We start from the raw sequence: 18,871 nt of genomic DNA on the forward strand, positions 1-18,871 counted from the left end.
TCAGGGCTGACACACCCAATTTATTCTGGCTCTCAAAACTTTTGAGTGCACTTCTGTTTCTCCACAATTGTCTGCACTGCTCCAGGAGTCTGCTGCTGGGTGGGGAGGACAGTGTGAGGTCTATAACATAGCTTTGCCTAATATCATTTTGAGAGCTGGAGGCACTCAGAGTGTATAAGAAATGCAGCAAAAGGTCAAAGATGATCCTGGAGTTCCAAGCTTGGGAGAAGGGCTGGGGCGTAACAAGTTTCCCAGACGAACGAGGGGAGGGATGCTCACTCACCACTGACTAAAGTGAACAAAATTGTGCAGCCTGGGTCTCCTCCATTCTTTCTTAAACCAAATGCAAATGGATATAATCCCACTTCAACACTAATTATAATGGAAAGGGTAAAAATGAAAAGCCTGTCAACAAAGTGTTGAGTAATTCTCAGCTACCATGAACAGAAAAAAGAGCAAGACTTCTCCCAAAGAAAGCATGTTATTTCAAGAACAAATGTCCTCAAAGGTAAATATGCTCCTCTAATGCTTGAGGTTTAACACATGCCACAAGCAGCTATGTGCAATTTATGACCACCACACAGCTCCCAAAGAAAGTGGCAAGCCTTCCATTATTGTACAAGGCTAAGGGATGTAAAGACAGCCGACCTCAGGGCTTCTCCCTTAGATAAGTGGCTTTGTTTGGCATTTCTTGGTGCTAATATCAAAGAAGATCAATGCCACCCAGTGTGTTCCACCCAAAAGCAAAAACTGGCATTCTGACAAGTAAAGTAGTGCTTCAAGTTAAAAGTGCAAAAGACTTTTTGCAAAACACCCTGAATCTATAGTTGATGATCTAGACAGAAGACCTGGGAGACTACAAGAACGTCACATCATCTTGAGAATGAACCCATTGCCAATGGGCATCATACTCCAGGTGCAACTTGCTGTTCAACTTGCAATTCTCCAAGTCAGCTCTTTTGTTTCTGAAGGCCCTTGCTGCTGGACTACTTTGGGTTGGTGTAACTGCTAAGGTGACTTTAGCCTCAGTGTCCTGCTCCAGCTCTGGAACTTGTCTGCCCCAAACTCCATTGGTTACTGTTGGAGGCTGCCTGGTAGCTCTGTTTTGCTCACTGGATCCCTGGTTTTTAACCAAACTATGAACCTTCTCCTGATCCTCTTTGCTTCTGTCATGCTCTTTGATTAAAGTCTTAATAGGAAGGGTCTGGTCTGGGTCAACCTTTTCAACTCTGGCCATTGGTCTGCCTAGTGTGGATGACATTAAGGGCTCTATGGTAGAGCCTTGTCCATACTCATCTATATCATCAGCCAGTGTGTCCAAATAGCTGCCAATGGAAATACTGTCCAGCTTCTCACTGGGGTCCTGAAGGCTGTTCCAGCTTCCCCGCCGGGATGTTTCTTGACTCTCTACCAGGCTGTACTGGCTGCTGGTGAGGCTGCTGCAATGGCTGGTCAGCATTCCTTTCTCTTCTAGTAGCCACTTGACTGCCTCGATGCCTTCATTCACAGCCACTAGTTGCTGAAGTATCTTGATATCTATCGTTCTCAAGTAGGCCTACAGAAGAAAAGAGAAAAATTATTGTACATATCAAGACCATTAGCTATCAGGGATATTGAATCAGGATCTCCTCAGAGCTGAACTGAATTTAGTGCACTCAAACACAATGTCACAGGGTTTCCATGGAGAATCATCAAAGCACTCTAGTAAAAATGCCAACTGACAGGGACAGTTCTTGGAACTGGGCCACTTGGATGGAATCCAGGGCCTCTTCCAGCAGCAGGTGTGCGCTCCATACCTTCTTGAACATGTATGATAGGGTAGGATTCCTTGTTACCTCTTCTACAATTCACAAGGAGCATTTCCTGGCAGGGCATGGTTCAGTAACTGGCATATTGACAATGAGAGAAGTTACATACTTTTAAGTGCGATACTGTAAGAAGAGAAATGTGGGGGGAGTCAGAGTTTAGAAATGAAAGAAAGGAAAAGATGGCTATCCTGTGCATAAAACACTCAATGGTCAAGGCACCATGAAATGTCTTGATTGCCATCCTGAATTGAATCAAAGGTCACTTCTTTTCCCCTTTCTCTGAGAAAATGAATGTAGAAGTACTGGCCCAGAATTTGGCCCTCTCCTGCTTTCTTGAAGACTCAGAACTAATTATATCTTCACCAGCTGGGAACACAGCTGGAGAGCAATCCATTCCCACCTTCTTAAGTTCCGAGCACAAGAACCTTAGTCTCATGTGGTTAGTTTATTTTATACCCCATAATTTCTTCCCTTCTTACATATCTTTAATTTCCTTACAAGCAGGACACAGGAAGGACTTTTAGTGGGGAAATTAACCCCTTTTCCCTGCACCCTTTCTCCAAAACATATCCCCTGCCCCTACAGTTGTTAATAGTCCTGATCATGAAAAAGAAAGAACCTCCCATTCACTTGTAAAGGAAGTACAAGTTGGGAAGGCCAAAATAGAGTATACACGTGAGGAGAGTTAAATCCTGCCCACTCATGTGCCTAACTTCTCTGAGCTTTGTTTATGTTTGCATTTTTCTCCAGGTTCTATTCAGGTATCAAAGCCATGCTGAGAAAAAATGCTGCAAGCATCAGAGCACTGCAAAGTAAGGCATAGCAGAGGCCAGGATTCCCCTTCCCTACATGTTCCATTTGTCTTTTAAAACAGGCCCCACCACTCTCTTTAGATATGAATAGGGGGAGTCATACATTAGGTTCCTTCCTGTGATTCTACATTATTCACGCCACCTGTTTTCTTGAGTTGTGAAACATCTGTCAGTGTTCATTCTACAACTGAGAATATTCCAGATGAAATGGGGACACTTTCTCCTAGCTGTCTGAAATTTGGTTGGGAGGATCTCTTGGGAGAGGATTGCAGTTCCTGAGAATTGTTCCAAATTGATAGAAAGAAAAAATACAGCCAGAAATATGTTTTCCATAGAAGTCAATGGAAATGAATATGATATATAACAACAAAACCTTATCCCAGTGATATGAATATAAGCAAAAGAGACCAGGAAATTCCCCTCTACGTAATTCTTCCCTACCCTGCAGTTCATAGAAAGATTGTCATGCCAATGTCATTCTTAGAGTCTGCAACTCTAGGAACAGTTTTGAAGTCATTTTAATGTAAAGCACATTCAGAGAATGCTACATTTTAACCAGCTGGGTTATTCCAGTCCCAGAGAATGGGGCATTTGAGCAATTCTAAACAGGCTTACTCAGAAGTAAGTTCTATGCTATTCAATGGGGGTTCTTCCCAGGAAAGTGTCCTTAGGACTGCAGCCTTCTTCTTCTGCTAACAGTGGAATGATGGTGATCTTTCATTGCATTCCCAAACAGATGCTACAACTTTAGAGAATGGGAGCACTTTAATCCTTACTAATGGTAAAGGTGAACAATGTACAGTTTGTGATATTGTGTTCCCTCTAATAGAGCACTACACAACAGCAAAAATTATACTCTTCTGTAGTAGCTTAGTATTGGTTGCTCAGTTAGAGCTTGATGATTCAGCTTCTAATCTATGTGGCATTTTCTATTTGAGTAGTAGAGTCATGCTGTGATTAAAGCCCACCCCAAAAGGAGACCATCTCTCCTAAAAGAGAGACCAAATGCACAGCACTCACTGGAATGGTACTCTGCCCCTATAAGGGCTTAGTCACAGCTCTAATCCAGAGCACTAACATAGCACAAAAATCCCGGGGTTATTGAACAGGTGTTCTTGAAAAAGCAAAGGGGAGATGAACATATAAAATCTTCTCCAGCTACCAGACAACTAGAAGAGGAAACAAGATAGAATGGAATGAAGTAGAAAGGCACAAGGTTTGTTTGGTTTTACTAAGGGCAAAAATCTCATTGATTAAAACATTGATGGCTCTTAGCTTTCCCTTGAGATTTGCAGTTAAATTTATACATTTATCATATAAAAGAACTTAGCATACAGGATTGTTAAGAATGATCATGGTAGAAAATCATCAACTGTCCTTACTGCCAAATAATAGTTGAAAGCCCATTTAGCTTTGGGTGGAATTACACCTTACTAAATACCTAGAGATGCTCAGATGCAGGATTATATGTGTACTGTAGTCCTCAATTCCAGTGCCGGATCTAGGGTCGCCCTTACCCGGGGCAACCCTAGGCTGATCACCTCGCGTGCATGCGCAGCGCACGTGCGCTCCCCGCGCTGCGTGATGACATCACTTCGGTGACGTCATCACGCAGGGCAGAACAGCGGGGGCAGCGTGAGGGGCTGGGAAGCCGCCCGCGCCATTCGCCTCCCCACAGGCGAATGGGATGGGTGGCCTCACAGCCCCCTGTGCTGCTTTTGCCTGCCCCGCAGGACAGGGGGCAGCTGGCTTGCCGCGCACCCCCTGCCCTGCAGGGCAGGCAAAAGGCAGCGAGGCCACTTGCGCCATTCGCCTGCCCCGCAGGACAGGGGGTGGCCAGCCACCCCCTGTCCTGCGAGCCAGGCGAATGGTGTGGGCGGCCGCGCAGCCCCCCGTGCTGCCTTTTGCCTGCCCTGCAGGACAGGGGGTGTGTGGCAAGCCAGTCGCCCCCTGTCCTGTGGGGCAGGTGAAAGCAGCGTGGGAGGCTGCGAGGCTGCCCGTGCTGCTGCCTGCGCCCTCTGGCAGCTGCTCCCGGTGCCCCCTCCCTGGTGGCGCCAGGGGCAGACTACCCCCCCAGCCCCCCCTTGATCTGGCCCTGCTCATTTCACATGCAGGCTGTTCTTGCTCGGCGCACATGAATGCTGCTTTCACAGAAATTCTATTTGTATGATCACATCTACAAGTGATTTTGGAGGGCAAAATGCCAATTAAGTTCTGTTTTCCCTGAAAGAACAGGTACTGTAGGCACCTTTGACTTGCAAATTTGCATTTCTTTAAGGTGTAAGAAAGTGTCAAGATCTGCATTCCAATGAATGGATGTGGGGGAAACTGGGATACTTTTAGCAATTGAGAAGGAACTGATATCGAACTCGTTGATGTATTCATGAGGAGCAAACTGAAGTGTGACTGTGTGAGCGAGTGCATGGAAAGTTGGAGGGGGAACACATGAAATTAGGTTCACTTGAAGCATCCCTTGGTACTTAGTCTTAATTTATTCTGTGGATGCACCCAAGACCTGCCTGCTTGATTCTCCCTATAGGGTTAGCATCTGAGATACATCTCCTATTCATCCAATGAAAGTACATACTCTCCAACTTATAAATATACATCTCTTTTTTATTTTGGTTAAGTCGTTATAGAGAGGTACAAGGTAAGAGCCAGAACTCTATTGCTATAAACTGTATGCAAGTCTGCTCCCAGCACGTAATTTAATTATAGCTACTATAGATGTAGAGGATTCCATCTTTATCATGCCACCACAGATCTTCCTTTCCTAGAGCTCCCTCTGTGTTGGCATACTGAATATCAGAGAGTTTTTAGTAAGAGGACAAATAGTTCCCAGGAAAGAACACTGTCCAGTATGGCTTTTAAAGCAGCAGCTTGTCTACATGAATCAGACTAAAGGAGAAGAAAATCAGACCTGCCAAAGTACTCACATCTGTATGACATGTTTGCTCTTGGATGTTGCCAACACAATGCAGTCATGAAGGACAGAAAGGAGACAAGGATCTTGAAAGGCCAGCAGAGGACTTCTTTGGGAACGTGTGATTTATTAGACTCTATTCAAACACTCTGGTGCTGCTAAATGATTCCAGTTGGACCGGATGCGACTGAGCAAGTTGATGAGACGTGAGCACCATGGACAGAGAGGAACAGATCCAACGGGGCATAGCTAAAAGTGAAAACAAACTGGAGGAATGTTTTTGCCTAGAGATCATAGACCACCAAAGGCTAACAAAGACAGAAGGTAGGATCATTAAAATCCATCAACTAAGGGCAGCTGCATGTTACAAAAGCTGCAGGAAACAACGCTTCCCGTGCAATGATGTACAGGAAGAACGCAATGAACATGTGTACATATGATTTTAAATGTCTGTGGGGGCACCTTTGGGAACCCTGCCTAACCAGGATTCCCAGACACAAGTATTAAATAATGTGTGTATACATAGAGGCAACATTGGTATTAAACTGCTGTTTCCTGCAGTGAACATTGGAGTAGCAAACACATGTACACACATTATTAAACTCCTGTGCACACATGCCTGGGAACCCTGATTGAGTCAGAGCTCTTAAATACATGTGTGTTATCTTGTGAATGCTAGCATAAGATCTCTGTTTTCTACACCAATTGTAATATGTAGTTCTGATCCAAAAATGAAGGTTTTCTAGATATGCCCCCTAATGCCATAAATATATTTAAACATTAACACCTGCCTTTTTCTATGAAATCAAAATGCCTAACAGTTGATTAAAAATCAATGTAACTGATTAATATTAATATTAGAGTGACTGATTATGAAGTGATTAGAGGAAATAAATTTGGGGCACTGGTTCCTCGTACAAGTGATTGCTATGCATGTCCCTTGCATTGTCAGACCCTGTTCAGGAGTTTGATAAAAAGAAAAGGAACTCCATAACTTCAGGAAGGAGAAGTTGATGGTGCCTGGATGGGTGCTAGCAAGAATCAGAGAAGATTAACCATGAGCATTTTTCCTTTGAGCATTCTCTACAACTGGCCTTTCACAAGCTCTGGGTGGTTACAATGACTAGTTTATGTCTCTGTCACTGTTGTGTGGATAGATCTTAGAAAGGGGAAGTCTGAATGGACGAATGGAGGAATTGTGTCTAAGGAAACACTTGTGCAGGAAGCATTAAAAACGCTTCAGGAAAAGATGCCAGAACAATGGTTGCTCTGCAGGACATAGATTCCACTGCACAAGGTTCTAAATCTAGTTCTGAATTTTCAAAACAAGCGACCAAACATACAGCAGGTGTTCTTTAAAGAGCTGTTCTTCCTTTGTACTTGCATTTCCCAAGGAGAATGAATGTGTTCATCTTGCAGTCAGATGAAGAGTGGCAGGCAGGAGCTGGGATAGGCTTCAGAACAGTCCTTTAGAAGTTCCATTTCTATTGTTCGTGAACATCTTTTAAAAACATGTGTCTTTAAAAAAACCTCAGAGTTAATTGCAATGGGTTTAAAGAAACTATGGTGCAGATGGAACTCATGTCTTTGGCCCTTTTCACACTGCTTACCTGCTGCCGCAACATCACGAAATATCGTGCAAAAAATGCGGAAGATAGCATCTTCTCACAAGAGTTTTGCACAACATCGCACAAAACTGTCGCAAGAAGATGCCATCTTCTGCATTTTTTGAGCGATATTTTGCGACGTTGCGGCAGCAGGTAAGCAGTGTGAAAAGGGCCTTTGTCTTGCGTGGATTCAATTGCTCAGTCTGCAGGACAGATAATCAGAGGGCAAGCCTGGAAATATATCTGGACAGCACAGCTATATGATACCCATCTGGATCTCATAAAAACCTCTGCACAGATCTGCCTTGCAAAGCTGTTGATGTATGCCCATGTTCTATCATCTATACCAGTGATGGGGGGGGCGTGTTGGAATCTAGATTTACCGGAAACTCATAATGATAAACTAATAAGGACAGCAAATGCCTCCATGGGTGGACTGTTGGGTAAACACTCTCGGTATCCATACTGACAGAGAGGTAGAGGATGTGCTGCAAAACAGACCATTGAACAGCTGTTGAATTCCTTGTATTGCTTCAAGTGATTCTGCAAAAGAAGTTCTTTAAGAAACCCTGTCAAACAAGACACTGCTCTTCTGTTTGAAAGCATGGGGCTTTTAAGAATACAACTGATGCCACTGGAAAAGAAAAGCAACTAAAAACTGTGATGTGGGAGACCAGACTGAGGATTACCTCACGACAGTTCATGATACAAAAAGGTTTGACAAAGCAAAGGAAAACAGACGAGACTGCAGACACAAGATTCAGGAAGCAAAGGCCACTATCCTGCCGGTATTTCTGTAATCTTATTCGCATTAATGGGACTTGCTTCCACGTATATATGGACTGGCTGGAAAACAGGAATAAAGCCCTGGGGGGAAATCATTTCTAACCATCATTGTGTGCACAGTGACTACCTGTAATGGCTTAATTCATTAGGTGTAATCAAAAAAAGTTCTGTGCCCTCATGCACCTGCACATTCTACACAATATCACCATACAAAGAATTGTCTTTAAACACACTACCATAAATAAAAAACTATCCTATGTCTGGTATCTTAACAACATAGCCAGGACAGACAGTATCAGTTGCCTCATCCAGAGTCTTGGCCTGCATATGCCCAGAAGAATAAGAAGCCCAGTGCACAAATGGGTGTCACAGATGTGGCTGCTCCCTCAGTGAGCTGCCAGGCACGTACCATACACAGCCTGGTCGGAAAACAGCTGATAGAGCAATCTGTCATTGAGGAAGAGATACGGAGTTTGAACTTAGCTCATCCCTGCTCCTCACTCCCTGACAAATGGCTGATTGCTACAATTCCAAGGCAAAGGCACACTAAGGACACGCCAAAAGACCGCTGCTGCAATCCAAAGCTTTATTCACAAATGCCGAGGGTCAAATCAAGAAGACAGGGGAACGCCCACACTCTCCGGCTGCTCCCGGTGGGAGATTGGCAGCGGGTTTGCCTGGCTAAATTGTCCCGTTTCGCAAGGCTCACAGCTTCATCAAAAGCCACAAATAAGTTCTACAATGAAATATACAATACATATGTTGGTTACATCACAAACTGAAACAAAACAATGTACATTTTATTTTAAACAGTGTAACAAAATTTCAATAAAGATTGCAACAAAACATTACCTTAGTGTAAAGCGTATTTCTTTTACTATGGCCAGGCAAACCCGTTGCCAATCTCCCGCCGGGAGCAGCCGGAGAGTGTGGGCGTTCCCCTGTCTTCTTGATTTGACCCTCGACATTTGTGAATATAGCTTTGGATTGCAGCAGCGGTCTTTTGGCGTGTCCTTAGTGTGCCTTTGCCTTGGAGTTTGGGACCGTTCCCCCTGTCCTTTTGCCTTGATTGCTACAATTGCCAAATGTTTGAACCAGCTACATGAACTTAGCCTTGACTACATCAGGACCAATCTGTGCAATGGTTTCAAGAAGATTTTTGTCTTGCCTTCATGTAAAATCTATTTTTTCCACTGACATGAGTTCTCCTTCCATAAAAGCTGTGTGGTTACTTATTCCAAATACATTCCACTCTTTTTAATTAAGCTGGGATCTCTAAAAAGTGCCAAGATGCTAGTAGCCAGTAAATGACAGCATCCTAGTGCACCTTTTCTAACAGAATGATCAGTCTGGCAAAACTTACCAAGTATTCAAGAAGGTGAACAGAGCAGCAAAATACGGTGTCATCCAAAAAATCGCTGTGCTTTTTAATTAAATATAGTCATTCTAGGGATATTACATTAATCACATTATATTGTCGAAGGCTTTCACAGCCGGAGAACGATGGTTGTTGTGGATTTTCTGGGCTGTATAGCCGTGGTCTTGGCATTGTAGTTCCTGATGTTTCACCAGCAGCTGTGACTGGCATCTTCAGAGGTGTAGCACCAAAAGACAGAGATCTCTCAGTGTCACAGTGTGGAAAAGATGTTGGCAGGTAATTTATATCTACTCAGGAAGGTGGGTTTGGGCTGATTCATCCTGTAAGAGTTTCCCAGGGTGTGGAATGCTAATGGGGAGAAGCTTCACTGTATCCTGAGGAGGTTCTTTTGCATATGGATTGGTGCTTGATATGCTAATCTTCTCTGCAGGGCTATTGTAGGATGTAGATCAGATGGGAAAGCTTATGAAAAAGCACAACCTACAAGCAGTATTCAAACCCACCAGAAAAATACAACAGATGCTACGATCAGCAAAAGACAGTAGAGACCCCCTCACCTCTGCAGGAGTATACCGCATACCCTGCAGCTGTGGACAAGTTTACATCGAGACCACACAGCGTAGCATCCAGACAAGAATAAAAGAACATGAAAGACACTGCAGACTTGGCCATCCAGAAAAATCAGCAGTGGCTGAACATAGCCTAACTTAAACAGGACACAGTATCCTATTCCAGGACACCAAAATACTTGACAACACTTCCAACTACTTCGTCAGATTACACAGGGAAGCCATTGAAATTCATAAGCATAAGCACAATTTCAACAAGAAAGAAGAGACTTTAAGAATGAATAGAGCATGGTTTCCAGTCCTGAAAAACACCAGGCTAACAAAATACTCTACATCCTACATGATGTAGGATGTACACTATTCATGATGATGGCGCTTTCATGTCCGCCAGGCTTCGATTTGTAAATGAACAGCGTCAAAAATTGTGCAAGGAAGCTGGCAGCCTTCCCTGAGTATTGCAGTAATTTAAAGATGTATGAAAACGGCCCTGTTTTAAATTGAAAATAAAAAAATATTTCAAACAAATCACTTCTACATCAGCTGAATATCAGCAACCTGGCTACTTTAGAAAGCTCTGATCCTACAATGTCAGCAATATTTTTTCATAAATATTACCCTAAGACGGTTGGCCGCATTGTTTTAAGGATTACTGAGACAATGAATATAAACCACTCTGAATGTTCAAAATGTACTATATAAAATATTCTTCTTCACATCATTTCATTTGGTGGACCTATTTGATGCCATCTGGAAACAAAACTCATGTGTCTGCATAGCATTCATGTTAACTCACCAAAGCCAAACACTGGCTCCCAGGTTTACCTGGGTGGCTGGGTTGTACCCCACAGGGTGGCAATGGGGTTCATGGTGCAGTGGCCACTATCTTAGAGCTCTCCCAACAGCTGCTGCTTGGAGGCCCATGCCCCAGGTCCAAATTTCCTGGCTGGCCAATCAGGGTTGGCTGGCTGCATTGGGCAATGGACGTGGGAGATGCTGTTCCCTCTCAGGTCCATTGCCAGAGTTCTTAGAAGGGGCTGGCCCCTGCCCCTCATCACTCTGCTCATGGCTGGTGGTGACTCACCTTGCCCCCCCTTCATTTAGTAGGAGCACTGCCATGTCCTTGTCTTTGGTGGGAGGTTTTTTGCATGCTGGGTTTCTTGGGGATTACTGTCTGCTATTGTTTTTTTCCATGTCACAGCTTTGGGGCTGGTGTTTTGACCCTTGCACTCGGATCCATTTGGGGAGAGACTGGGTCAATGAGCCCAGTCTCCCCAGGAAGGAGATCTCCTTAAGGGATCTTGGGAGTGAGGCATGGCAGGTGCATGCCCAACTCAGGGGCTGTCAGGGGGTACTCATTCCCAGGTGGCTGGGGATCCACACAGGGGTGAACACCCGTGTGGTAGACCATTAGCTGCCATTCTGTGGTCCCCCCTTCAGCTGGTGGTCTGACGGGGCATGGTGGATCATCGGCTGGCAGGTCAGCTGATGCTTGGCTCTGACCCCTATGTATCACCAATGCTCCACAAGCTGTAAACCAATAAAGCTGTGGCATCTTGTAACTCCAGTTAGCGTGTTCTGTGTGTTCTGTCGCTGTGCCCTCTCCCATTCACCACTCATCAGTGATGGGCCTGCAACATGCAAAAATTGGTTCACATGCAAGCTTGATGTGGTTTTTGCTGGAGGAATGTGTTCAATATATCTATAAATCATAGCATTGTTGGCAAATCTTTTCCCAGCTCAAGAGGAATGCTCTTAAGCTCTCTGAACATCTCCAACTTGGGCTTCCAATTGTTTTTCATTACAGCATAACGATTTTCGGTTACCACAGCGAAAACTCTCCACAGCCCAGGGTGCCTACCACAATGTCACTTTCACACCTACAAACAGAATACAGATAATCTAGTGACTTACTGGGTTTCACATGCAAATCCACTCAACGCTGCATTTATGGACTTACCCATTCTCCTCTTTTGCACAGTGACCATATATGTCTGCTTCTCCACTGACAAGAAGAATGCTGGGATGTTTACAACTAACAGAATGAGCCATGGCAGTTCTGTGCTTTACATTCAATGTGCATTTGATCCAGTATACTTAAAACACAAATCCTATTAATAATGTGATAGAATAACAAGTGGCACTGGGATTTTATTTCTCCCTGCTTGGTTTCTTTGAAGCACTACTGCAGAATAACAATGTTTGTATGGGAAGCTCTTTGAAGAGAGTGTTTAATATTAATTAGTGATTACAGGCAATCAAGCAGCAGATTTTATTATTTAATCCAAATTCCAGTTTTCCTGTGGGTGGAGGAGAGATACAAGCATCTTTTTTTAAAAAAAATTGGGTTTTTATAATATATAGGGAGGGGTTACAACAGGTCATAAGCATTTATGAGATTCACATACAAGACACATAATCATCCATCTAGGTATAAAAAGCCATTACATATGTAATTAGTGCCCCATATACCTTCAAGAGTTATTAATTTTTATATTTTTAATCCACTTACTCTGTAGCTTATATTTCTAGTAATTTTTTCTTTTGTGCATATTACAGATAGATCACATTTCACCTCTTTTACCTTTTACTCAGGGATCTTAGATCCATAATCGTTCTAGGAGTAGGAGATGGATGTAGCAAAACATACAATATCAGCAGGACAGTAATATACATCAACATAAAGATCAGAACAATTTTTATATTAATTTCCTCTCTTTCTTATATCTGTTCTGGCCATGCCTTAACTTGTCTGCTTGTATTTTCATAATAGTAAGGGTATAGAGGCCAAATCAATATTTAGTTTGAAAACAATTTTAGATTCTATTTTTAAAAAGTATGTGTATACACACACACACACACACACACACAGAGGGCTTTTTTTCAGCTGGAACACGGTGGAACGGAGTTCCGGAACCTCTTGAAAATGGTCACATGGCTGGTGGCCCTGCCCCCTGATCTCCACACAGAGGGGAGTTTAGATTGCCCTCCATGCTGCTGGGCATGCGCATGTGGTGCCAGGGGCACCACCTCCCGCACAGAGTTGCCCCCTGTGCTGGCAACCCACTGAGTTCCACCACCTCTTTTCCTAGAAAAAAAGCCCTGTGTGTGTGTGTGTGTGTGTGTGTGTGTTGTTCTAGCCAAAACTATTTGCTTGGGTTTTCATATTGATATGACTAGAGTGATCATATAACTATATAGTTAAAACACAATTTTACCTTTTAAAGATAGTAACTCCTTCATCTATTTTATTTTGACCATCTGGACTTATTTACTTGGATTTTCATACTCTTACAGTGCAATCCTATGGAGAGTTACTCCAGTCTAAGGCCATTGACTTCAATGGGCTTAGACTGGAGTAACTCTCCATAGGCTTGCACTGTTAAGGTTAAGAAGAGCAGGTGGTCATTTAGCTTAGCCAGTTTATATTTTGAGAAGGAGTACAGTCTAAGTACATTTAATAAACTCCAAAGACCCATTAACATAAACTATATGGTGTTATATAAAAAAGAGAAAATAAGGAAAGAAGGGAAAAGCTATTTAGGTAAGAGTTTGAGTCTGCAGTTAATAAGTCCTGATATGCCCCAAGATTCTGATCGTTGTTTTTTCTTCTCTCTTCATGAAAAGTGGTTCATCCAGTCCTTAATCCCTCTTTCCCCTTTCAGTATTGGCATGCTTAATTCTTTCCATGCAGATCTGCTTTTTTCTTCTTCTTTCTTCGTGAGACGTAGTACATCCAATCCCTAATCGATCTGGGCCACTGAAGGTAGATTCCCTTGTCTTCCAGCCATTTCTGAAGGAGATCAGTATGGATGTAGTTTCTCTGCTTGTTTTTCTGTTTTAAGAACCGCTGCATTCTTTTCTTCCCTTTCTGTGTTGGGATGTCTGTTTCTCTCCATGCAGGTCTGATTCGTGGCCCTGCCTTTTCTTTACTAAAGTTTTGTGTCTTGAAGGGGACATCCTGGTAAGATCGTCCATTTTCCAAAGTGTGTCGCAGATTGATTTTCCCCTTAATTGGCTCAATTTTCCTTTCAGTTAAGTCTGTCCCTCCAGAATTTTTTTCTGGATTGTGATCTCTTGTAATCCCTTTATCCTTTTCCACTCCAAATATCGCATCAGCTTTAATTAGTAACTCCGTCATTATTTTAGACATTTCTTGCAAACAAGCAAGTATCTCTTCTTGCCAAGAAGCCATTTCAGAAAGTGGTAAAAAGCTTTATTTTGGTTGATTATTCAAAGATCTATAGTATTCCAGCTGTTGCTGAGTCATTCCTCCCCCCCCCCCCCGTCTCTGACCCTCCCAGCTCACTCGAGCAGCCGCGTGTAGTTGGGCTAAATTGCTCTGTAAAACCATAAATCTGTCCACTTACTTGATGGAAGGCTGTGGGATCAGTTAAGCTCTGTTAGAATTGTTTCTTTTTATCTGTCTTGTTAAGAATCTGCTTGATTTGCTGTAGTTTTTTTTGGCCTGTTGGACTCCCGGGTTCACAGTTTAGTAGCCATGTTGGCTCCTTCTTTGGTCCTCGCTTCAGAACCGGTATCTGAGCTTCTGGAGGTTCGCCAGTCCCCCTAAGCTCTTCCACTTTGTTCCAGCCTGCCTCCCCTCTCTGGGGGGAGGGCTTGGGGGGTCCGATCTATCGGCTCCCAAGGAACCAGGAAGGTCACGACAGGGAGCTCATAAAACTCCCCTCTCGTGCTTCACTGTCTCATTCCGGATGTCAAGAGATACAAGCTTCTTGCGTTTGGGCTTGTCTTGACTACAGTTGAGTGGATAGATTCTTCAGTCATATAGGATGATCACTTAGTTGTCAAATCAGAGATACAGAGTACTTAAAGTTGTTTTGGTCCTATTAGCTTCCAAGGAAATAACACCCTGATGGAAGTGATTTTGATTAATTTAATGCAATTCACAAAAATGTAGCAGCTAACATAACACAGTGGCTAAGGGCAGAATTGCATCTTTCACAGTCATCCTATGATTCTATAAAGGAAAATCTTTTGGTTTTGCAAATTGTAGTATCTGAGACTGAAATCTGAAGGGGAGAATGTTGTGGTAGGGAGGAGTTCCTTAATTCCTTTCTTTTTGACCATGATGTACTCAAAACGTTGGACTTTTAAAAAGTGTATGCATAGGTTTTCTCAGCAGAAGGAAAAGTATCGGGGGGGGGGTGAGTTCAGCGGAGAAGGGCCTGAAGGGAAAGGACTCAGATATCCCTCTTTCCCCTGACCTGTCTCTCCTTCAAAGTGCAGCTTCAAGTGCTGCATTTTATAAGAACAAAAACCCATCTCTTTCACAGAACTACACATAGCATTTGGTCCACCCTATGAGTGAAGGCCTCCATTCTGCGGTTAGCCATTCACTAACTTACCTGGGGTTACTAATGATTCCTTCTGGGCATGTAGCTTGCCAGGCCACTGCTCACTCCACTTTGTGACACAGATGTATGCACAGACAGACTCTGACTAGCAATATGGTGGGTTGGTTTTTTGCGCCCATTATTTATTTATACTCCAATTTGTCCCTAATGGAGATCCAAAGTAGCTTACAACATTCTCCTCCATTTTTTTCCTCATAACAAACTCTGTGAGGTAGGTTAGGCTCAGAGTTTCCGACTGGCCCAAGGTCACCTAGCAAGCTTCCATGGCAGAGTGAGGATTTAAACCTGTAACTCTCAGATCTTACTCCAACCTCTACACCACACTCAAAAAGATATGAATGTGTAGAAACCAGTCTCCTAAATTAGCTCTGCGTGGCACTGCTGGGACTATTCAGGCATCCCAACTGCCTTCTTTCTACATTTCTCAGTATTCTTCTAATTAAAAAAAACATTTGAAACTAAGCAGGTGATGTATCAGTCTGAATACAATAATCAAACCCTTCATGCCTCTGTAGAGGATCAGAAACTTTCAGAGCCTCTTTCTCATTCTTAGGAACAGATGTGTCCCTTGAACCAAGAACCAGCCCATGTGTGGAAGAAGAGGGGCTGCACATTGTTTTCTGCTTGAAGAAACAGTCTAAAGATAAACCAGTTTTCTCATTGCTTTCTTTTTGGTTGTGACTTTTGGGAAATCTCCATTTAAATGTCAAGTCTCAGATGAAAAATAATTAAAGAATTGGCACCATTTGATTGGCAATATTGATGGATTCAACTGGTGTTCATGTTTTCCATGTTTATGATTCTCCCCTACAATTGCAGGGACAACTACTGTTTGTAATATTGACTGATCAAGCAAAGGACTCTGTCTATATACCCACAGAATCTTAGAGCTAGATGTGACTTGAAAGCTTGCTGGTCCCAAACTTTGCTCATCCAATGTCTCCCATTTTAACAACCATTCCCAGCCCATATCCACAGTGTAGTGTGCTACAATGGCAGAGAGAAGTAGTGATCACTGTGCATCATTCTAAAGAATGGTGAAAACAAAGAAAACAAAGAACCAGTGCCAGAGTAGACAGACAAATAAATTGTTTCCCCACTCCAGAACCACTAGCTAATTTCCCTTGGGAAAAATTCTTTCCTGAAATGGGAAAGAAGGGGAAAACGTGTAATGGTTAATACCAGGGCTTTGTTTTCCAGCAAGAATGCAGTGGAATGGAGTTCCAGCACCTCTTGTGTCCGGTGGCCTTGTCCCCCCTGATCTCCAGACAGAGATCAGTTCTCCTGGAGGAAGTGGCCATTTTGTAACAGGGCCTGTGTTTTTCTCCCTCATTTCCCTCTCGAGAGTTCCACCACCTCTTTTCCCAGGAAAAAAAGCCCTGGTTAATATCTGGATCCTTGGTAGAAAACCAAAATAAACCAGATATATTAGAAAAAAATTACTCATGCTGAGATGAAATTTAAGACAGCATGAAGTGAATTCATGAGAATTCTGCCTCAGAACACCATGAAATAAAGTCAGGGCAATGCATCTAAGTAAGAGTTGTTATCCTTTGTAATAACTACCATCCTCTACGCTGCATTCAAAAGTGCTTTAGCTCTTTAGCTTACATTCACAATAGGAGATCCCAGCATATCTGATATTTCCAAGTAAAAAGAAGAAAACATAGTGTCATGGGGGGAAAGGGAGCGACTCATTCCCATGTGTCGATTTTGCCTCAGGGCCAACTAGCACACTCCATTTTGCTGTAGCAGAGAATGTGAGTTGCCTGGAACCACGGAACAGCTAAGAGTGCAGCCTGGTTACATGGGAAAGGAATCCCATGACAACTTCAGAGGATGCTGGATACCACATGGATCTGCTCGACCCACATTCACAACCCACTAATGTGGTTGTTTGAATTGGCCAAATCAAATATAACATACAAGCTGCAAGGAAACTACTTTTATTTTGCATATTCAATAAAAACATTGCTGATCTGACTTTTTCCACACCCTTCAAATGTATTCCACAGGCACAAAACATCTATAATCTTGCTAATTCATTAGATCTCAGCCTTACTCAGTTCAGCCAGAATCTGTGAGGAATTTAGGTAAATTTAGTTCTACTGTCTACTTGTGTGGAACCACTTCAAATTATCTCCCCCCCCCCAAAAATCATATTTAAATCCATACTCTGCAGCTGAACAGATAGAGTGGATCCAAGTGTCCTGGTTCCTCCATAAGTGGGTGTGAGAAACTGGGTCTGGAAGCCAGAATGCTTCCATGCCTCCAGCATGGGAAATGTCCCAGAGTTTACAGCTGATCTGTCATAACAGAAGGGGGTGGGAGAGTACAAAGGGGAGAACGGGAGGGGGCAACCCCCTGCTGACAAAGAGAACATTTCAGGGGCATCACTGTGTCAGTCTGTAATGGCAAAAGACCAACTCCAGTGCTGTGCACCTTGGAAAATAATGGGCTGACGGTGATCTGAGCAACCACAGCCATTATCTGAATCACTAGAGGCATCAGAAGTAGATTGAAAGAGTGGGAGAGTAAACTAAGTTAAATTAATGTGAAAAACTCAAGGTCCGTGGAGCACCTCCAGCAGTGGGTGGTCACAGTCCCCTCTTCCCAGAAGAGGACTGAGCATGCCCTTGGAAGAACTGGGGCCAAAAAATGTGGGTTACCTATTCCACACTGCAGGGAAAGCAATGAAGAGTAGGGGGAGGGGGGTTGAGCCTGAATCCCCCAATAGTGCTGGTGCGAAGGAGGCGATTAAGTGACTCAGCCGGCCAAAGGAGCAACAGGCAGATGTTGAGATCAAGCATCCCAAGGCAGGGAATGGGGCGCTGTCCCTTGCTAGGGACGCATCACAGGAAAAGAGCCGGCCAGGCGCATGTCTCATCTCAGGAAGAACTTCACACGCCCAGGGAGCCGCCAGATGGGTCGAGGCAAGAGATCTCGGGCCGGAGGGTTGGCTTCGGCTTCAACTCCAGGGGCAAATATGAGGAAGGCGAGTTTGTGTGTGTCTGTAGGGGGGGGGGGGTTATACCACCGGGCAGGACAGGACGGGGCAAGCTTCAGAGACTCACCAGTTCCAGCTTCAGCGCCCTGATCTTCTCGCCCAGCCCATGGCGCAGCCCCCGGCTCGGGTTGCTCCTGAGAAGGTGAGCCGCGGGGTCTTCCCGCAGCCAGCGCAGCAGCCCGTCGGGGGGCTTCTGCCCGACTTTGCTCTCCAGATCCTTCAGGTCAGAGAGCTCCGCGCAACCGCTCGGGAGCTCCATCTCCGCGGGGCTCCGCTGCACTGGAGGTGGGGCGCAGCTTTCTCCGCCAGCCGACAGTGCCTCCTTGCGTGTACAGCCCTGGCAGCTGTCTGGAGCCTTGGCCTGGAGCAGCAGGGCTCGCCTTCCCCGCGCCACAGAGCCGAGACTTTCAGCAGGCGGCAGCCCCAACTACCAGGAGCTCCCGGGCGGGCCTCTGCCGAGGCGCGGGGTCTCGGCTCCCCCCATGCCCACGCCCCGTCGCGCCGCCCCGCGCTCGCCCCGATCCAGCTCCGTCTGCGATGATGAGACCCCTTTGCGCTCCCAGGGCGCGGAGGGCAGCTGCCGTCCTTGGGCTCTCCTTCCAGGCG

General features: G+C 44.3%; 1 protein-coding gene across 1 annotated transcript; it reads right to left on the reverse strand.

The window, feature by feature from the left end:
- Positions 1–856: 856 nt before the first annotated feature.
- Positions 857–18,524, reverse strand: LURAP1 (leucine rich adaptor protein 1). The gene is made up of 2 exons (XM_054979385.1): positions 18,333–18,524; positions 857–1,555 (listed from the first exon to the last, which is right to left on the reverse strand). Exons 1-2 carry the CDS (start codon positions 18,522–18,524, stop codon positions 857–859), a joined length of 891 nt encoding a protein of 296 aa, XP_054835360.1.
- Positions 18,525–18,871: the final 347 nt, after the last annotated feature.

This window comes from Eublepharis macularius, chromosome 5, assembly GCF_028583425.1.
Source record: "Eublepharis macularius isolate TG4126 chromosome 5, MPM_Emac_v1.0, whole genome shotgun sequence".
Classification (NCBI taxonomy): Eukaryota; Metazoa; Chordata; class Lepidosauria; order Squamata; family Eublepharidae; genus Eublepharis; species Eublepharis macularius.